The sequence below is a fragment of the Lepisma saccharinum genome, chromosome 4 (assembly GCF_977018435.1).
Source record: "Lepisma saccharinum chromosome 4, izLepSacc3.1, whole genome shotgun sequence".
NCBI classification, from domain to species: domain Eukaryota; kingdom Metazoa; phylum Arthropoda; class Insecta; order Zygentoma; family Lepismatidae; genus Lepisma; species Lepisma saccharinum.
Window position 1 is genome coordinate 80007998 of NC_139232.1, and position 17105 is coordinate 80025102.

At 36.2% G+C, this 17105-nt stretch overlaps 1 protein-coding gene across 2 annotated transcripts in view; it reads right to left on the reverse strand.

The window, feature by feature from the left end:
• LOC145987228 (importin-4-like) overlaps positions 1 to 17105 on the reverse strand; it is a 94170-nt gene that overhangs the window by 51463 nt on the left and 25602 nt on the right. For both annotated transcript variants that reach the window (XM_083121745.1, XM_083121746.1), the window contains exons 4-12: positions 16886 to 17060; positions 14600 to 14785; positions 13144 to 13401; positions 11133 to 11327; positions 10308 to 10526; positions 8635 to 8896; positions 5923 to 6039; positions 4584 to 4819; positions 1835 to 1937 (exon numbers count right to left, since the gene is read on the reverse strand). In XM_083121745.1, coding sequence (XP_082977871.1) covers positions 1835 to 1937; positions 4584 to 4819; positions 5923 to 6039; positions 8635 to 8896; positions 10308 to 10526; positions 11133 to 11327; positions 13144 to 13401; positions 14600 to 14785; positions 16886 to 17060 — 1751 coding nt within the window. The remainder of the gene's footprint in view (positions 1 to 1834; positions 1938 to 4583; positions 4820 to 5922; positions 6040 to 8634; positions 8897 to 10307; positions 10527 to 11132; positions 11328 to 13143; positions 13402 to 14599; positions 14786 to 16885; positions 17061 to 17105) is intronic.

The following is a 17105-nucleotide window of genomic DNA, read 5'->3' on the forward strand; positions in this document are numbered from 1 at the left end:
CAGCACGATGTCCCTGGCCACCTTTACCTTGCAGAGTTTCCTGCAGGTGCCCACTTCATACGATGCTGGATGGGCACCGGAGCTGCTTGAACAGGTGGAAAAAATCCCAGTTCTCTCCCACCAGGAATCAAACCCGGGTCTCTTGCATGTCAGTCAGACACCCTATCGACTAGACCAGAGTGGTTGTGCAGGGGTTTATCCAAAATGTCCCATTCGGGGAAGGATAGTAGTTAATACTTACGGGGGTGTAAATGTAAATTTAGAGCAAAAATTACCTTTTTTGAAAGATTTTATGTGTTGTTGAGGGAATTTTGGGTGATGTTAAGGGATGTTGGAAATGGGTGGATAAATCAGTCATCTTGTTCTTCCCATTCTTATTCTCACACTTAAGGTCTTTTCTTAGTCCATTTAGGACCATCATTAGAAACCCTAGACCCTAATAAAACGTTATCCGCAAGATTCTCATAAGGTTTAACTATGTTTTAATGAAAGTGGAAAAACAAATTGGAGATGCATCTGCTATATTCCTGCCATATGCTCTATAGAATAGTCTTCCTAGAAATAAGGAAGGGCTGCGAGAGGTAATTATGTCGACTAATAGGGGATGAAATAGGCAGATGCTCATCCTTGGCAAAAGGAACGAACAAACGCCTACGAATTTACGTAGTCGAATTATAAAATACCCATTTATTCCCACATTTCTAATAACTTGTACAACAACAGACAGGTTGACATTTAGATGCTAGGTTGGTATGATTTACCTGGGATGTGTGAGGATCTTCTAGTTTCCTGGATGCTCATTTCTTGCCGACTCTAATTCAACTCCCCACTCTCTTTCTTCCTTTTCCTCCAAAACTACCATCATTCCCCTCTCTACGACAACACCCTTACCACATCTTGCACTAACACCATTCTAGCTCATGCTAACGCTTACACTTCCTCCATCTTTCCAAGCATACCACAATAGATACTAATCACAACCTGACAATCAATATTTCATTGCCTACTCATTCTTGAATAACTTAAATTTATATCTTAGTAAACTAATACTAAAGTAAATATATGATAAATCTGTCAATATATCAGAGTAAGTCTTTGTATTTATAATACTTACTGAGTAATCAATACAGACTGGTGTTCAAAAATTATGGAACTTGCAGGCATAGGTTGATTGAGTCATTCAGTTTGTTTATTTTTACTTCACTTTTCTGCCACTTTTGGCTAATTGTGAAGATGAGAACGAGTGATTTATGAAATTGATGAAGGGATACTTACAAAGAACAAAAGAAGAAAAACGGATGACATTATTCTGCAGTGTAGCCAGATGGTGGGAGAAGATAGCAACAGGCATTAGATAAAAAGACACTTTTCTTTATTTTCTGGTTCCTTTCCTTTTTTTCTCGTGTGTGTGGGTGTGTGTGTGTGCGTCCATAAAGAAAATAGGAAACACTCACCAAACTATAGAGATTTTCAAATTTTCATGGCATCGTCAGGCATCGGTAAAAGTCAGTGGTAACAAAAGTCAGCACTGTCAAAATTGCCAGGTCCAGATTGAAGATAAAGTTGACACAAAATAACATGCTCGGCTAGAATTCTTTCAACACACCTAATTTTCGTTTGTAGCTTGAATAGTTCCAAAGCTTTCACAATATTAAATAAGTTTGAGCTGTATTCACTGATATGCACCACAATGTTTACAGGCCAGGTTCAATTCAATATTTGTAACCACTTTAAGAATATGATGTCTTCCTCTGTCATTTAAATTGACACACACAAACAAAATAACTTCATTTTTATATATTTACGAACACATGTTAAAGTAAGGAAACAATACCTGCAGCATCTTCCTCTTCATCTTCAATAGGTTCCTCTTCTGTTGAGTCACCTGCTTCCTCATACACACGAAGTGAAGGGACGTCTGCTTCTTTAGTTTGAGTCTGTAACAAAAACCCATATTTTACTCATATTCCACATGCAATAAGGGTTCAGACTGGTGCCTTATTAGAAAACACAAGAGTTTAAAAATCACAAACATACATTTGCATATTTATTCACCAGAGTCAAATTTTTCAGCAGAAAGGTTATTGTATCCCCAATAACTGCATGTAAATTGTTTTCAACTCATCCAATAGTCAATGCTACAATTATGCCATGTTGCAAAATTCCTGCAAGTGTTACTATGCCAGCAGCAGTCTTTCAGCATGATTGAAGAACCGTAAACCACAGAATGTCTCCTATGTTTATGACAATCATAAGCACTGACAATCAGATACTCTGCATAAATGAATTGTGTTCACTCCTTTGATGCAGCAAAAAAGAAAAAAATCAACTCAATCCATGTCTTAACTACATGTAAATTGGTCGCACACAGTACAAACTTTCCTTTCAATAACCTCATTATCAACTCATAGTGTAACAGTTGGGCTGAAAAGTTCGTAGGCTGACTCATAGATGGCGTTACTAGAATTAAATCCATGTGATTTTTACTTAGTACTAACCTTCAAAAGATACGTGTATAAATTTCACAGCTGCCGGATAATTAGTTCGTGAGATATAGCATTGTGAGTGAAGCAGCTTTTGTTATTGTGAAAAAATGGATAAAAAATAATTTCGTGTGTTAATAAAGCATTGCTTTTTGGCGGAAAAAAATACTGTTGAAGCCAAGGCTTGGCTTGATAAACATTATTTGGACTGCACCAGGAAAATCAACCGTTAAGAAGTGGTTTGCTAAATTTAAACGAGGCGAAATGAGCACGCAGTGGATGCCCCAAAGAGGCTGTTACCGACGAAAACATCAAAAAAGTCCACAAAATAATTTTAAATGATCGTAAAGTGAAGTTGATCGAGATAGCTGAGATTATTACATAGCGTTGTTGGAGCGTTTAAAGGATGAAATCACGAAAAAACGGCCCCATTTGAAGAAGAAAAAAGTGCTGTTTCATCAAGACAATGCACCGTGTCACAAATCAATGAAAACTATGGCAAAATTATATGAATTAGACTACGAATTGCTTCCCCATCCACCATATTCTCCAGATCTGGCCCCCAGTGACTTTTTCCTGTTTGCAGACCTTAAAAGAATGCTCGCTGGAAAGAAATTTAGCACTGATGAAGAGGTAATCGCCGAAACTGAGGCCTATTTTGAGGCTAAAGAGAAATCGTACTATAAAAATGGCATCGAAAAATTGTATGACCGCTATAATCATTGTATCGCCCTCAAAGGCAACTATATTGAATAATAAAATCGAATTTTGCCAAAAAAATATTTTTTACTATGTTAGCCTACGAACTTTTCAGCCCAACTGTTAGTATGCACTGTTCTGTGCAGATGGCATACTTCAATTAGCTCAAGACAAGTGTGTTGCCTTCATTCCATTCACATGCAACATCAAAGGTTGTTGAAGTTGTTTCCTTGATAAACATCCTTTTGAATAGCATATTAAGTATGTGGAAAGATATGAATATGTCTGCACCTAGATAGTTGTTACAAATGTAACAACCCTTGCCTTAAAGAAGATAAATGTAGGTTTGAGTTTTGTTCTAAGTCCACTTTTATGCACAGATTAGGCTAATTAGATCTGAAGCTACAGTTTAAAGTGGGATCCAAACTACCATGTGCCTTCAGCAGATATTGAACCCAGGACCCAGGCATCACCAGGGAGGTCACACCAACCTCCATGGCAGAGTGGTTATCACAGCATGCTATGACACCAGGGGTCCCATGTTCAAATCCCAACCTGGGCATAGGTGTTTTTTGTGTGTCCCTTCATCAATTTCATCACAACATCACTCATCCTCATCTTCACGATTAGCTAAAAGTGAAAGAAAATTGAAGTAAAATAAATCAAGTTAGGCATGGGCAGATATGAAATTTTTGTGTAAAATTCTGATATAAAATTTACCGATACCGATAACAGATATTCTACCGATCTGATATAAAATTTGAAATTCTGAAGAACCTGAATGGATCATTGACTTCCTTAATAAATGCATGTTTTGAGCTGACTGCAGAGCAAAAGAAGCTGTATCATTAGACATTTACTTCTTTAAAAAGTAAGGCATGAAGATTATCCATAAAAATTATAACAAAATGGCAGAATTTTGTACTAAATTATAAGATATTTATAGATATATCAGATCGGTAATAACCAGTAATTTTGCCATACCGATAGAGTACCGATTAGTCTGTCCCATTCATAAATAAAGCAATTGAACAAATCACTCACCTCACTTTAATAAGGTGAAACAATCTTCATATGAGTACTCAGCTTCTGTGGCAGGGTCATTGACACAGCATGCTATGACACCAGGGTTCACAGTTTCGAATGCTGGCCTGTGCATTGGTGTATCTTGTGAGTGTCCCTTCATCAATTTCATCATATCATTACTTATCCTCATCTTTGCGATTAGCCAAAGGTGGCAGAAAAGCAAAGTAAAATAAATCAATCAATCAAATCTTCTTAAGAGTGGTGGCAGTGAGTCATCAAAATTAACATTTCAAACATACGATTCATTTTGTGTTCATTTTTACATAAATTCTATAAATGTAACCTATGATAAGAATAGCTTTCATCACTACTTACTACATTAACCTCAAGATTCCTAGTGCTCAGAAGTAAGTAATCTATGACATCTGGAAGTAATGAGTGCATATCCTTCTTCATTACTGTGGAAACTGAAGCAAACAGGCAGAACAAACATCGCTTTAAACAGGTGTCATTCTGCTTCTTAAGTAGCCGCAGGGCTGCCTGAATGCTCTCATTGCCCAATGGCAGGAAATGTTCTGCTCCTAGAGTTCGTGCAAGAACTCCCACGGTCTCTGTAAAGAAAAGAACATCATCTTGATCAGTGACCACTTTCTTAAATGTTTGTCTATTGTAATATGATTTGTCACATTGTACCAAGAGTTTTTAACCCTTTGCAGATGAGCCTGAAAATAGAAAAAAAATACAGGGCGTGAAAATACAAAAAAAAAAAATCTCTGAAATCTACAACACGTCCTCTTTTCACAGATATATAATATGTTACATTTTATATAAATTTTCTCTCATTTATAATTACAGTGTAATAAACGTCGCTGAAAATATATTTTCAATACATAATACACAAATAACTAGTGAAAAATAACCAAAAAACTTCTTCTTGGGATTGAAATCATTACATAATGTGAAATCCGAAATAGAATATTGGTAAAAAAAATTTCCACAATGTGCATATAAATTATTCAATGCCATTCTCAAGAGTATAAACGAAAGTGCAACGTAATTTGACACAAATACAAGTAAAATTCAGCAACAAAGAAATCATGATATCTAGCAGTTGGAATTTGAAAGATGTGGTTACAACATATGTGCACAAGAGAGCAAGTGCAATTATAGTCCACCGTTCATTCACAATAGAGGTTTATAGTGAATGAAGGGCTGTACCCATCACCTGCCTTATTGGACAGTAGTTGTAGGATGGGCTACCCGTTACATGTCCGAAGTGTGGTAACTATGGTGGAATCATAAGAGCCATGATGGGCGATGGTCAAATCAGTACAGTGTCTGACTACTATCCAGGATGCCTGGGTTTGATTATAATGATGGGTTATCTCGGGCAGATTTTCCTAGGGATATAATTTTAATTCTACAGTTTTAGTTCATTGTTGCAGCCAAGACTTTTGGGACTGAACCTCACCTCCCTGAGCAGTGAAGCTACTAGAAAAAAAAATTGAGTGGAGAGGAAATATTTCCTGGGTGCAGTCATGTTTAATATACTCATAAATACCATACCAAAATAAATATTTGGCCTAAAAGAGTATTTCCAGAAGCTAAGTGATTATTCAATAGACAAAACTCCACATGATATGTGGCCAGTAAACACATAAAATGTCACAAAAATATTTAATACCTCTAATGAAAGTTATGACAAGTAACTTACCTAGGGCTTGAATCTGAAGGCATATTGTTTCATCTGGCTGGTCAGCAGTGAGGTACAGTTTCAGGCACTCAATTATCTGAGGAAAGTATGGCAGAATGAAACCCTCCACTGCATTTGCTGTCAAAGAACGTAACGATTTAAACTCAAATCAAAGAGAAGGTAACGATTCTAAATGTAATTTTAAATAAAGCAATATAAAAGTACTTGCAGTTGACAAATAAAGAAAAAGTATGTACTGCAAATAATGTAAATTTTAGTAAACATATTTAAAATAAAATCCTAATCCTAAAATCGCATTCTACTGAAATCTACATGTGTATATGAAACTAGGAAAACATTCTATGTTGAGGTATGTTTTATGTACTGTATTATGAGTCAATATCATCATACGAAGTTTTTCTTGAGTAAATATATTATCTGCAAGGCCCTTATGGCATTGCTATTTTTTGAATAGTGAAAATACAGAATACTGCTGTATTTTACATAAAAATTTAGATATCTATTGTTATTATTATTATTATTGATAAGAAAATTCAGCTCATAATGCATATTAATACTATTGCTATAATTTATATTTATTAGTAGTAGCTCTTCCATTTGAAAGTTGGATTTTTCTTCAAAATATAAATAAGACTAGTCCTGCACTGTGGCCATGGGGTCAAAGTAGATGGATCTGCTTATTAAAGTAGTATTAGTTTGTATTGAGTAAGGAATGAATGATGCAATCAGTAGCAACACTGATGATATTTATAATTTCCTTTTCTATAAACCGTAGCACAACAGCCCTTGAGGGCCAAGGCCTACCTTCCAGCTGCCAGCTGCTCTCCAATTTCCTCACAATGGTGGGTGGTCACTGGTCCAGTACACTGGCCAAAATCTCAGGAGAAAAGTTGTTATGTTCCCCCCTACCACCTGCGAGATTCGAACCAGCATGCGTCCCTTAACCAGAACCCAAAGTGGGACATAGCTTCCTTTTGCATTTCATTAGTAAATAAACTCACATTTCCTTCAATCATGCATTCATCTTCAATGAAATTGTAGTCTTCATGTCACTATATTTATTATACCAATCATTACAAACCCTTAATTCCTTAATGGTACCCTGGCATGAGTGTTCGACAGACTCTTGATAAAGATGTATTATTTAGAAACTTCAAAAATACAGCCTCAATCAAGACTTGAACTTGGATCTCTGGCATACCATGTCATTGCTCTATCAACTGAGCTACCAAGCCAGCAGTTTTTGTTGTTGTTGTTGTTGTTGTTGTTATTGTTGCTGTTTTACCTGTGTGAAATTTTCTGTCAGTGCTACAACAGAATCTGTTGCCTTTGAAATACTGATGACATTGTTGGTGCCTAGTTTCTTCCAGCATAGAGCGATATAGTACCTTATGATTTGATGCATATAAGATTGATTGATTGATTGAATTGGTGTTTTTAGTTCACTTTGTGCACAATAAGGTTAATTGGGACTGGACCTACAGTTTAAAGTGGGATCCCAACCACTATGTGGCTCCACCGGGTATCGAACCTGGGACCGATGCATATAACAGATGTACTACATAGAAATTTCATAAAAAAATATAGGCTCGATTTGAGTGTCTGGCATACCATGCCATGCCATTGCTATACATGCTGAGATAATGCTGGTTCTGCCTGATTTTTCACAGTGTGTGTTTAATTGTCTCTGTCAGCGCTACCACATGGGATCTGTTGTCTTTGAAACAGCTGCACCTAGTTTATTACAGCATGGATCTGTATTGCACATAGGTAAAACAGAAGCAGTGAACTATAAGGTGAAACCAGGACTGGCTCGCTAGCTTAGTTGGTAGATCAATGCATGGAATGCCAGAGACTTGGATTCGAGTCCTGGTCAAGCCTTCATTTTTTGTTGATGTTTCTATGTAGTACATCTGATTGTATGCCAAATCAAAATAAATTATTAGCATAGCAGACATTAAATAGGCATGTTCACATGTATTGGTTCATCAACATATCAGTTGAAATCTATTTGTGTAATATGCCTATAAGTACTGCTTCTTTTAATATAATATATTGTTCATTAATTCAATTACCAGGTATTATATTTAATTGATCAACCAATGAAACATTGATAATTTGATTTTTTTAAATACTAGATACATTTGTAATTCCATTAACTGAGTTAATACCTTGTAAATATTAGTGATTAATCAGCAACATATGCATCTTTTTCTGTTTGATGAAAGCTATTCCCCATCTCTGTGGTTTTCTACACCACATATAAATTACAATGAAACACAATCTAAAACTAAGATTATTAAGAGTCCCAGACAGTCATATATTTTAGCCTCATGTCCAGTGTCTGGGAGCATATTTGAAAAATAAACAAGCCCCCTACATTTTGAGCAACACATAATTATTTCATTAAGGAAATGCATGGTTGGAGACAGAAAACCTTAAGGATATTTGAGAAAAAATTTGAAAAATTGGCTTCTGGGAGAATTGTGTCTGAAAATATATGGTGTTACCGTTAATTTTGAATCCTGAAATCAATTCAAAAATTCATTATTTCTGAAATGTAAACACGTCAATTTTCATATTATCTTCAAATGTTTTCTGAAAATGTATATTATTTACTATGAATGGTTGTTCCATACATTCAGGGGCAGTATGTCCTACTTTTGCTTGTATTGCTGATATGCCTATCTAAAACAAAAATTATAAGCTTACCTGCTGCTCTCATAGCCCTCAGTGCCCGTTCTCTGAGATGAATAGAATTCTTTGGGTTGAGCACTGTGAATAAATTATTTATCAGAGTTGGCAGATATGGAAGATTAGCCTCCCCTGAGTTTGTGCACAATAGTTCAATCACATGGACCATGAGATCCATACCTGGAGGTTCCTTCTCATCTTGCTGTAGTTTGTTGCACAGTTGAGTAAAGTTGTCTAAAAGAACCGGCAGAAAAATGGATGCATGCTTGCTAATATCTGGCTACAAAAAAGCAAAAGAAAACTTTTACTCTTTAATTAAAAAAATAGCTTGCTTCACATAATGAATTTTGTGACTTGTTCTCATCATTCACAGAATGCTATTGATTCATCGAAATCGATAGGTGAATAAAGCATGTTTTTCGCAAAAGATTAGTGATATTATTATGAATTTGTGTAAGAATAGAATCAACAATGTTTGTGCTATGAATCTTCCATTAATAGTTAACAAATTTGTTTGTTTTAAGTTTGAATTTGTGTTTCAAGTCCACTTTTATTGATTGATTGATTGAGTTGGTGTTTTAAGTTCAATTTATGCACAGTAAGGCTAATCGGGACTAGACCTTCAGTTTAAAGTGGGATCCGAACCACTATGTGCCTCCAACGGGTATCAACCCTCCCCTTTTTTCATTCACAGATAGGCTAATCGGGAATGGACCTACAGTTTAAAGTGGCATCTGAAGCACTATGTGCCTCAACTGGGATTCTTTGATTACAAGGCGATGACGTTACCACTAGGCCATCAGGGAGGCACCAATAATTAACAAATGGAAGATAAATGTAAATAAAATACAATTACACATTTCAAAATTTGACAGCAATGGGAGCCCTTATCTGTATGTACTAATTTTAATCATTATAAAAATCATTGGCTAATTACTGGTATTACAATGTTTGGTAACTTGGTCAACTGATGAATATTATTAAGGATGGGATAGATTAGTGGGTTCTCTATCAATATCAGCAAATACAAGGATATCAGTATATTTGTTTATCGGAAAAATCATCGATATTCTTATGGATAGTTAGTTACTATTTTGCTGTTATTCATATGAATATAACATCTACTTATTTTGAAAAGTAGATATCTGAATATGAAATTTCATCTGCCAAATAAATCATTACAATCACCTAGTAATTAAGGAGTTAAATAAATTATTCTGGTTATTCATAGAATATTTGCACTATCCTATTCATGAGTAGTATACCGGTTATTGGTATTGAGAAATATTATGTTGGTTGATTGATTTGGTTTATTTAACTTTGCTTTTCTGCCACTTTTAGCTAATTGAAAACATGAGGATGAGCGATGATGTCATGAAATTGATGAAGGCAGGGCCAGATTGTAAGTCAGCAAAAGATTGATGCTTGGTTCAGGATTTTAATCTGAGGCTGACATTCTAGGCCAATGTATAAGAATCAATGAACTTCACATTTCCGTATCATAATAGTTATTTCTCTTTACCATGGTCCATATTTAAGTACAGTTAATGATACTCCTATACAGGAAAAACTGCTACCTACCTATTTTCCACTGGTCTATTTCTAAAGAAGCAGAAAATACAAATATGAATATGTGAACTACTTCTGTACACTGTTATTAATTAGTAAAGTGCCAGTGCGCTTAAATTTACCTGTAAATCTACTGAAAATTTCTGCAAGGCATATAATGCAGCATTCCTTATTGAATTATTAGATTGTGCGAGGCCTTCACATATCCACTGAAGTAAAGGTTCCATGTAATAAGTGCGTAGACTCTCTGTACAATTTTCTGATAAAACTGCCATAACTATGTAGGAACCCTTTTTCGCATACAAATTCTGGCCTTGCAATGCTAGCTGTAAATGTTGCAACTGAAAGAAATAATATATTGTAAATGGAGCATATTAGTAACATCTAAGTAGTAAACGGTTAATGTACACATTGTCAATTAAAAATGAATATTCAAAAACATTGAATTGCAACATTTGAATTTGTCTGCATTAAATTATTGAAAACTGTATTCACAATTAATACCTTCAATTTCTTTCTGGATATGTAAGCCCAGATATCTCTTATGAATATTGTATTTTAAAAGTTATATTGCATTATATTTTTATTATTGTGAATCATAGACTGGATTGTGTTTTTTCCCAAGTCAATTGAGCCTATCCTTCGGTTCCCATTTGGAAAGTTATTGAGGGGGGGGGGGGGATGCTTCCCCCCAAATCCCCAAAGACGTTGATGCCAGTGGCTCCAGCTACCCCTGTTTTGAAGGGAGTGTTTGCCCTTGGTGCCCACATTGAATAGCTTGTGTAAAACTTGGATAGTTCTGTTATCAGTTCATGTCAAGACAGTTGTGGTATGTCAGTTCAGGTATGAATATAAAAACTTTACATTTGCATTGTCCTTTTTTAATAACCCTGCATCATAGAACTAGGAAATTCCAGCTACTTGGCAGTATTAAAAATTTCACTCACCAGAGGAGGTATTAGATTTTCGGGCGGAAGATTAAATGCAAGCATGCCCAAAGTTTGTTTGGTAACTTGAAAAGGTGTGTTACCTTCAACATCATCCACAAAGTACTCTTCTGAATTATCATTGCCAGAGGACATGCACATCAAACCAAACAATACTTCCAGAGTAGATTCCACAAGTTGATGGGTAATAATGGCCTGCAAAATATATTTAACGTAATTTAATATTCTATGTATATACTTAGTGCTGTCCTACAAAATTTACAGATTTTTACAGTGTGTAGACAACATATCCGCAAACAACTTTTCTTAATATCAGCGTTCTCTTTGAGACCTCATTACAATCCTGAGCCCTTGAATCCTAATCCCCCCTCCCTAGGAATGAATGTCTACTTAAAATTATATATTTGACACACATAATTTCATTTCGGTCACAGTAATTTATGTTAATTATTTTAACTCTAGAACACTACCGTATGTAAAATTTATGTATGTTTTGCACTCAAATCCCTCCACTACCTCCCACCTCGCACCCACTCACCCCTCCACCTAGCAGTGCCTCGGGCATTCTGTCAGATGCGAGGCAGCACTGTGGTATGGAGGGTGCAAGCATTGAACGTCTTTAGTTTGTTCGTTATGTTGGACTCTGTACGTCAATAATACATAGCGCTAGTAATACAAGAAATATCATGCACGTAATTTTCTCGTTTGTAAATTTGATTTGGATAGTTAGATTTTGAAAACAAAAGTTTAGAACCATGCACTATTTTCTTGTAAGACTTTATAATTACATTCGTTCCTTACTTACAGCGTTATGAATATTATTATTGTTTGCTTTTCATTGTTTGAACTTTTTGCCTTCATTCTTAATGTACAAATGGGCTTGTCAATCAAGACCTTCTCTTAAAATATTCTATGTTTTATAAAACCATGTCTATACATTTCAAATGAAGAATAAAACTCCAATATAAGGAAAATAAACAAAATAATGTTCACAAAGAATAGTCATTTTGTTTTCATCATGTAGAGGTTGTTTTAAAAATTGATTCCTTTATGTAACATTTACGCAGCACTAGTTACACTGCAATATTGGAACACGATAGTGATTGATTGATTGAGTTGGTGTTTTAAGTCCATTTTATGCACAGTAAGGCTAATTGAGACTGGACCTACAGCTTAAAATGGGATCCGAACCACTATGTGCCTCCACCAGGTATCGAACCCGAAACCCCTTGATTACAAGGCAATGATGCTACCACTGTGCCATCAGGGCTTTGCAGGAAGATGATAATTTAAGACTGAATGAGTATTTTTCAGAGGGGCAACTCTATTATGGAGAAATATATGCCTCCTTCCCCCCCTGGATAAAAGTTACCTTGCTTTCCCCTACCTGGAAAAAAACCTGCAGACGTCCATGGGTGGAAGATGCTTCTACGCAGTGGCGACGAAACTGGAGGGCGAGGACAGTTTACTTTTCTTCATAGACAAGGCTTAGCATTAAGAGCCCATAGTGTGGGGGCAAACGTGGCAGAAAGGGAGGGAGGCAAGCCCCCACATCCCCAAATCATCACCACTGCTTGTATGATACAACATGGAAGCAACGAAGCAAGTAGGGGGATTCTTTATGCAAATTTCCATAACCAGGGATATATAGCATCCCCCAGTTCCTCCCCAACTTCAATAAAACATTAAAAATGCTGACCAAGGCAAACTTTTATAGTATAAAAAATATACATAAAAACATAACGTTTCCACCCTCTAACAGGGTCATCTTCAGATGAATATTCACAATAAAATCTTTCTTTTTTATGCTATAAAAGGTTGCCTTGGTCAGCATTTTTAATGTTTTAATAACATGGAAACAAGACTTAACGGTGTTACCCAACTTCAAGCACTGGGTTAGCTTCAATTTAACTAAACTTTTGAGAAACATTAACACTATGGTCAGGATTCAAATTTAGAACCAAGTTGTATACCAAACATCCAATGCAATTTACCGATCCACAAAACTTACCTTGCTCTTTATGCATGCAATCCAACCAATAAAATGAATTGCTTTAACTCTCACACTGTTATCTATTGAAGTATTTTGACCTATTTTCAAACACATCTCAATTATATCTTTCAAGTGAGGCTTTACAACAGAAATAGCACCCTCCATCATCTCTTCAAATATCTCCATGACTTCACAAGCCTTCTTCTCATCCTTGACAGAAAGAGCATTCACAACAGATATAACATTTGGAATCAACTTCAAGTAATGATTTTCAAACTGGCAGGAGAAAAAATTAGGAAAAAAATTAGAAAGCCATGATAAAGATTAGTTTAAAACTGTATAAACCTAAGTTTGACATTAACATCACAAACTAACACATAGAATACCAGGTGTTTCATAAATAGTTGAGGGGTTACAAATATTTATTGCAAGTAAACTATTGAACTTTCGTTAATGAAACCAGTTCAGAATGAATGAGGAATTTGAACAGTTTTTCTTAACACCTACAAATGTTCAATGTATGCACCACGGGTAACATGGCATGTATCAACACGATAGGAACGCAAACAGTTTGTGCGTGCATGTTTCATTAAGCTGAGAGTTCATAGCCCTGCCACTAGGCAACACTCAAATCACCCACATCACTCACAGTGTTTTGTGCAATGTTTTGGTCCCCAAGATCACCGGACCTTATACTGTGTGGCTTCTTTTTGTGGGGTTTCATCAAAGACAGGGTATTGGTCTCACCGATGCCGCATAATATCGCAGCCCTAAGAGAGCGTATCTTCTCAGCAATATACACTATCGACAGGCCCATGTTGATGCGAGTGTTGCAAGAAGTAGACTATTGTGTTGATGCGTGCCGTGTCACCTGTGGTGCATACATTGAACATTTGTAGGTGTTAAAAAAAACTCTGAGTTCCTCGTTCGTTCTGGACTGGTTTCATTAACGAAAGTTCAATAGTTTACTTGCAATAGATTTTTGTAACCCCTCAAGTATTTATGAAACAACCGATGAAATTTATACATGAAAAATATTTCACTTTTGATTACATTTGCTGCGTATACCACACATAGGGTTACACTCACAGTGGAGGAGTTGGTTAGTGCACTGATCTGTAGAAAAATCACAGATCTGTCCTAGGTTTGATCCCCACCACTGGTGCCAACCTCCGTGTGGGGAGTGGTTAGCACAGTGCACCATGGGTATGCTGGTTTGGGTATGGGTGTTCTTTGTGAGTATCCCTTCATCAATTTCATCGTATCATTCATCCTCATCTTTGTGGCAAAAAGCAAAGTAAAATAAATAAATAAATAAAAATCCATCACTGGCAAAAATAAATTTGTTCACCTGGAGGCAAAAGAAGAGGTGTTTTCTTGAAACATAATGTTAGAATAAAAATACTTAAAAGCACTAAACAATGGACAACGTCCATGTAACATTGCATGTTAACAAGAAGATATCCATACTTACTGCAACATCTCCTTCAGTTAGAGGCAGACAGTTCATCATGGTTACCACTGTATAGTAGGCCAGATCAGATGCAGGATCTTCAAGAGAAAGCATTGTATTTTCGAATATCAATGCAAAAGAGTGAACATGATCAAGAAATTGGTCAGGAGCCATGTCTGTTATTATACTCAAGGTATACATTCCAAGCTGAAAAGAAAATTTAACATATATATACATACATTAAGATACATACAGTGTGACACATAGATAGATAGATAGATATGGTATTCCTAAACCTGAAGAATGATTGCTGCAGCAACATATATAGAGTGTGTCCCAAAAATGATTATGGAGGTTTCAAGTAGTTGGTATATTGCAACAGACAAAGATGAATGTTTATATCGTACATGTACGATAAGAACGGCAGTGGAAGTTGACTACCCTGAGCACTTATTTGTTTCAAATCAGTCACAGCAGCGTAGGTGTATTACAAGATGGCAATTCCCTTGAAGAAGTCCTTTTGTGTCATTGAATTTGCAAGGGATTTACCTCAAATATCTTTTATCAGACTTCCTTATACAGATATATTGCCTGGAGTTAAAAATAAAATGAAGGATCATTGGAAAATTTGGTGCAAGGAAAATTAACGATGGTAGCCCATACATACAAATAACTTGCTGAATATAATACAAGACATCCATGATTCTACAAATATCCCCTTGCAAGACAGGTTATAGGTTTTATTAATAGATTGCAATCTGGTCACATACGCACATTAGCACACTTAACGAAAATAGGTATTATGCAACACCAAAACTGTACATGCGGTAAAGACAATCCTGATGCCCAACATTTATTTTTGGAATGTGGACAATTCTCACACCAATGAAATACTACATAAAAGACTGATACGATTAAAAACTCCACTTCCTATATCTACTTTCCCTTTATCAGATTTATCCCCACCACTTATTTGGATTTTATATGGATATGCACGCAAATGTCAAATCGAAAAATAAACAGAACATAAAGTGTAGAAGTGAAAGAATCAGGATTTATTATTAGTGTCGTGTATCTCATGAATTCATTAACATTACATGGGAACTGAAATCCTACAAAAACAGGACCATTGGCCCAAGTTGCCAGTCTTTTGTTTGACAGGGTCAGAGCAAGAAGAAGAATTTGCAAGGTGTGGTTCCGCTGTTTCAGCATGGCCTCTGACCTCACAGCTTTTGAGTTCTTCTTATCGGGCTGTGTGGAAGATAAAGTGTATATGTACCACCGCTACCTGCCGACTTGCCAGACTTGAGAAACAGGATTGTTGTTGTTCAATCTATCACTCCAGACATGGAATTGGACTACCAGATGAATGTGTGCCGTGTCACGAAAGGTGCTCACATTGAACATTTATAAGGTACACTATGTAAACTTGTTGTGTTGTTGTTGTTTACTCCCACATAAGCTTTGTCCTTGTACCCCACTAAGGTAAATTAAAACAACTACGAAAACCTGATGATCATTTTGGGACATGCTGTATATGTGTTCCATCACTCCTTATCCTGGGCAAGATCAATTCACTCTGAACCCCTGTTGCCTATTTCTCTCCTATTCATCATTATGAGTGTGTACATACACCAGGTGCTCATGATCAAAATTCCATTAATGAGAGCCCTCTGAAGCCGATTTGAAGCATCAGATTGTGGTGAAGCTTGGTATTGAGGCTATGGAGACCACGGAGAAGTGAATACTGATGAAAAAATAGTTCACATTTTCACCACTAGGTGGAAATGTGGCGCTGAAATAACAGCGACCACAAGTCAGACATGCAAAACTCAATATTGAGTGCAGTGCAGCAGTGTTCAATATGTGTGTGGTCAACATGAATGACCCTTTGGAAGTGTAAGACAGCATGATCAATGGTCACACGGAGCATTTCCCAGGATGTTGTTCACTGTGCACCAGATATCACTGCCACATTTTCACCTGGTGGTGAAAATTTGAACTATTTTTTTTCAGCACTTCTCTGCAGCTTTTATACCAAAAGTCACCGTAATCCGATAAATTAGAAAATTAGGAGACCATAGTCTAGTCCTCTACTAACAGTCTTCTGAACTTAAATATAGCTATTCCCGTTATGAAGAGGATGTCATTATATTGTCCAATTGCAAAACGTGAAAATATTCTTGAATAATTCACAATGGTTTCATTGTGGCTTAATTTGTGTAATATTTTAAGATATGAAAGGAAGCAACTTCTAGGAAAGAAATTTAATATGTATATCACATTCTCCGCGTGCCAACATCTCACCTCCTTCTCTGCCATATTTTCACTGATTATCAGCTGCTGGATTAATTGGAGCAACTCGGGCCAAGAATTAAATGGGAACTCATGTCTCACAAGCACTCCAATCAACTGGACAATAGCATTCTTCACACACCGCTCTGATTCTGCTGTAAGGGCATGTAGCGTGCACTGTTTCACTCTGAAATTATGGAAGTTATAAACTGCATTATGTTCATTCTTTATT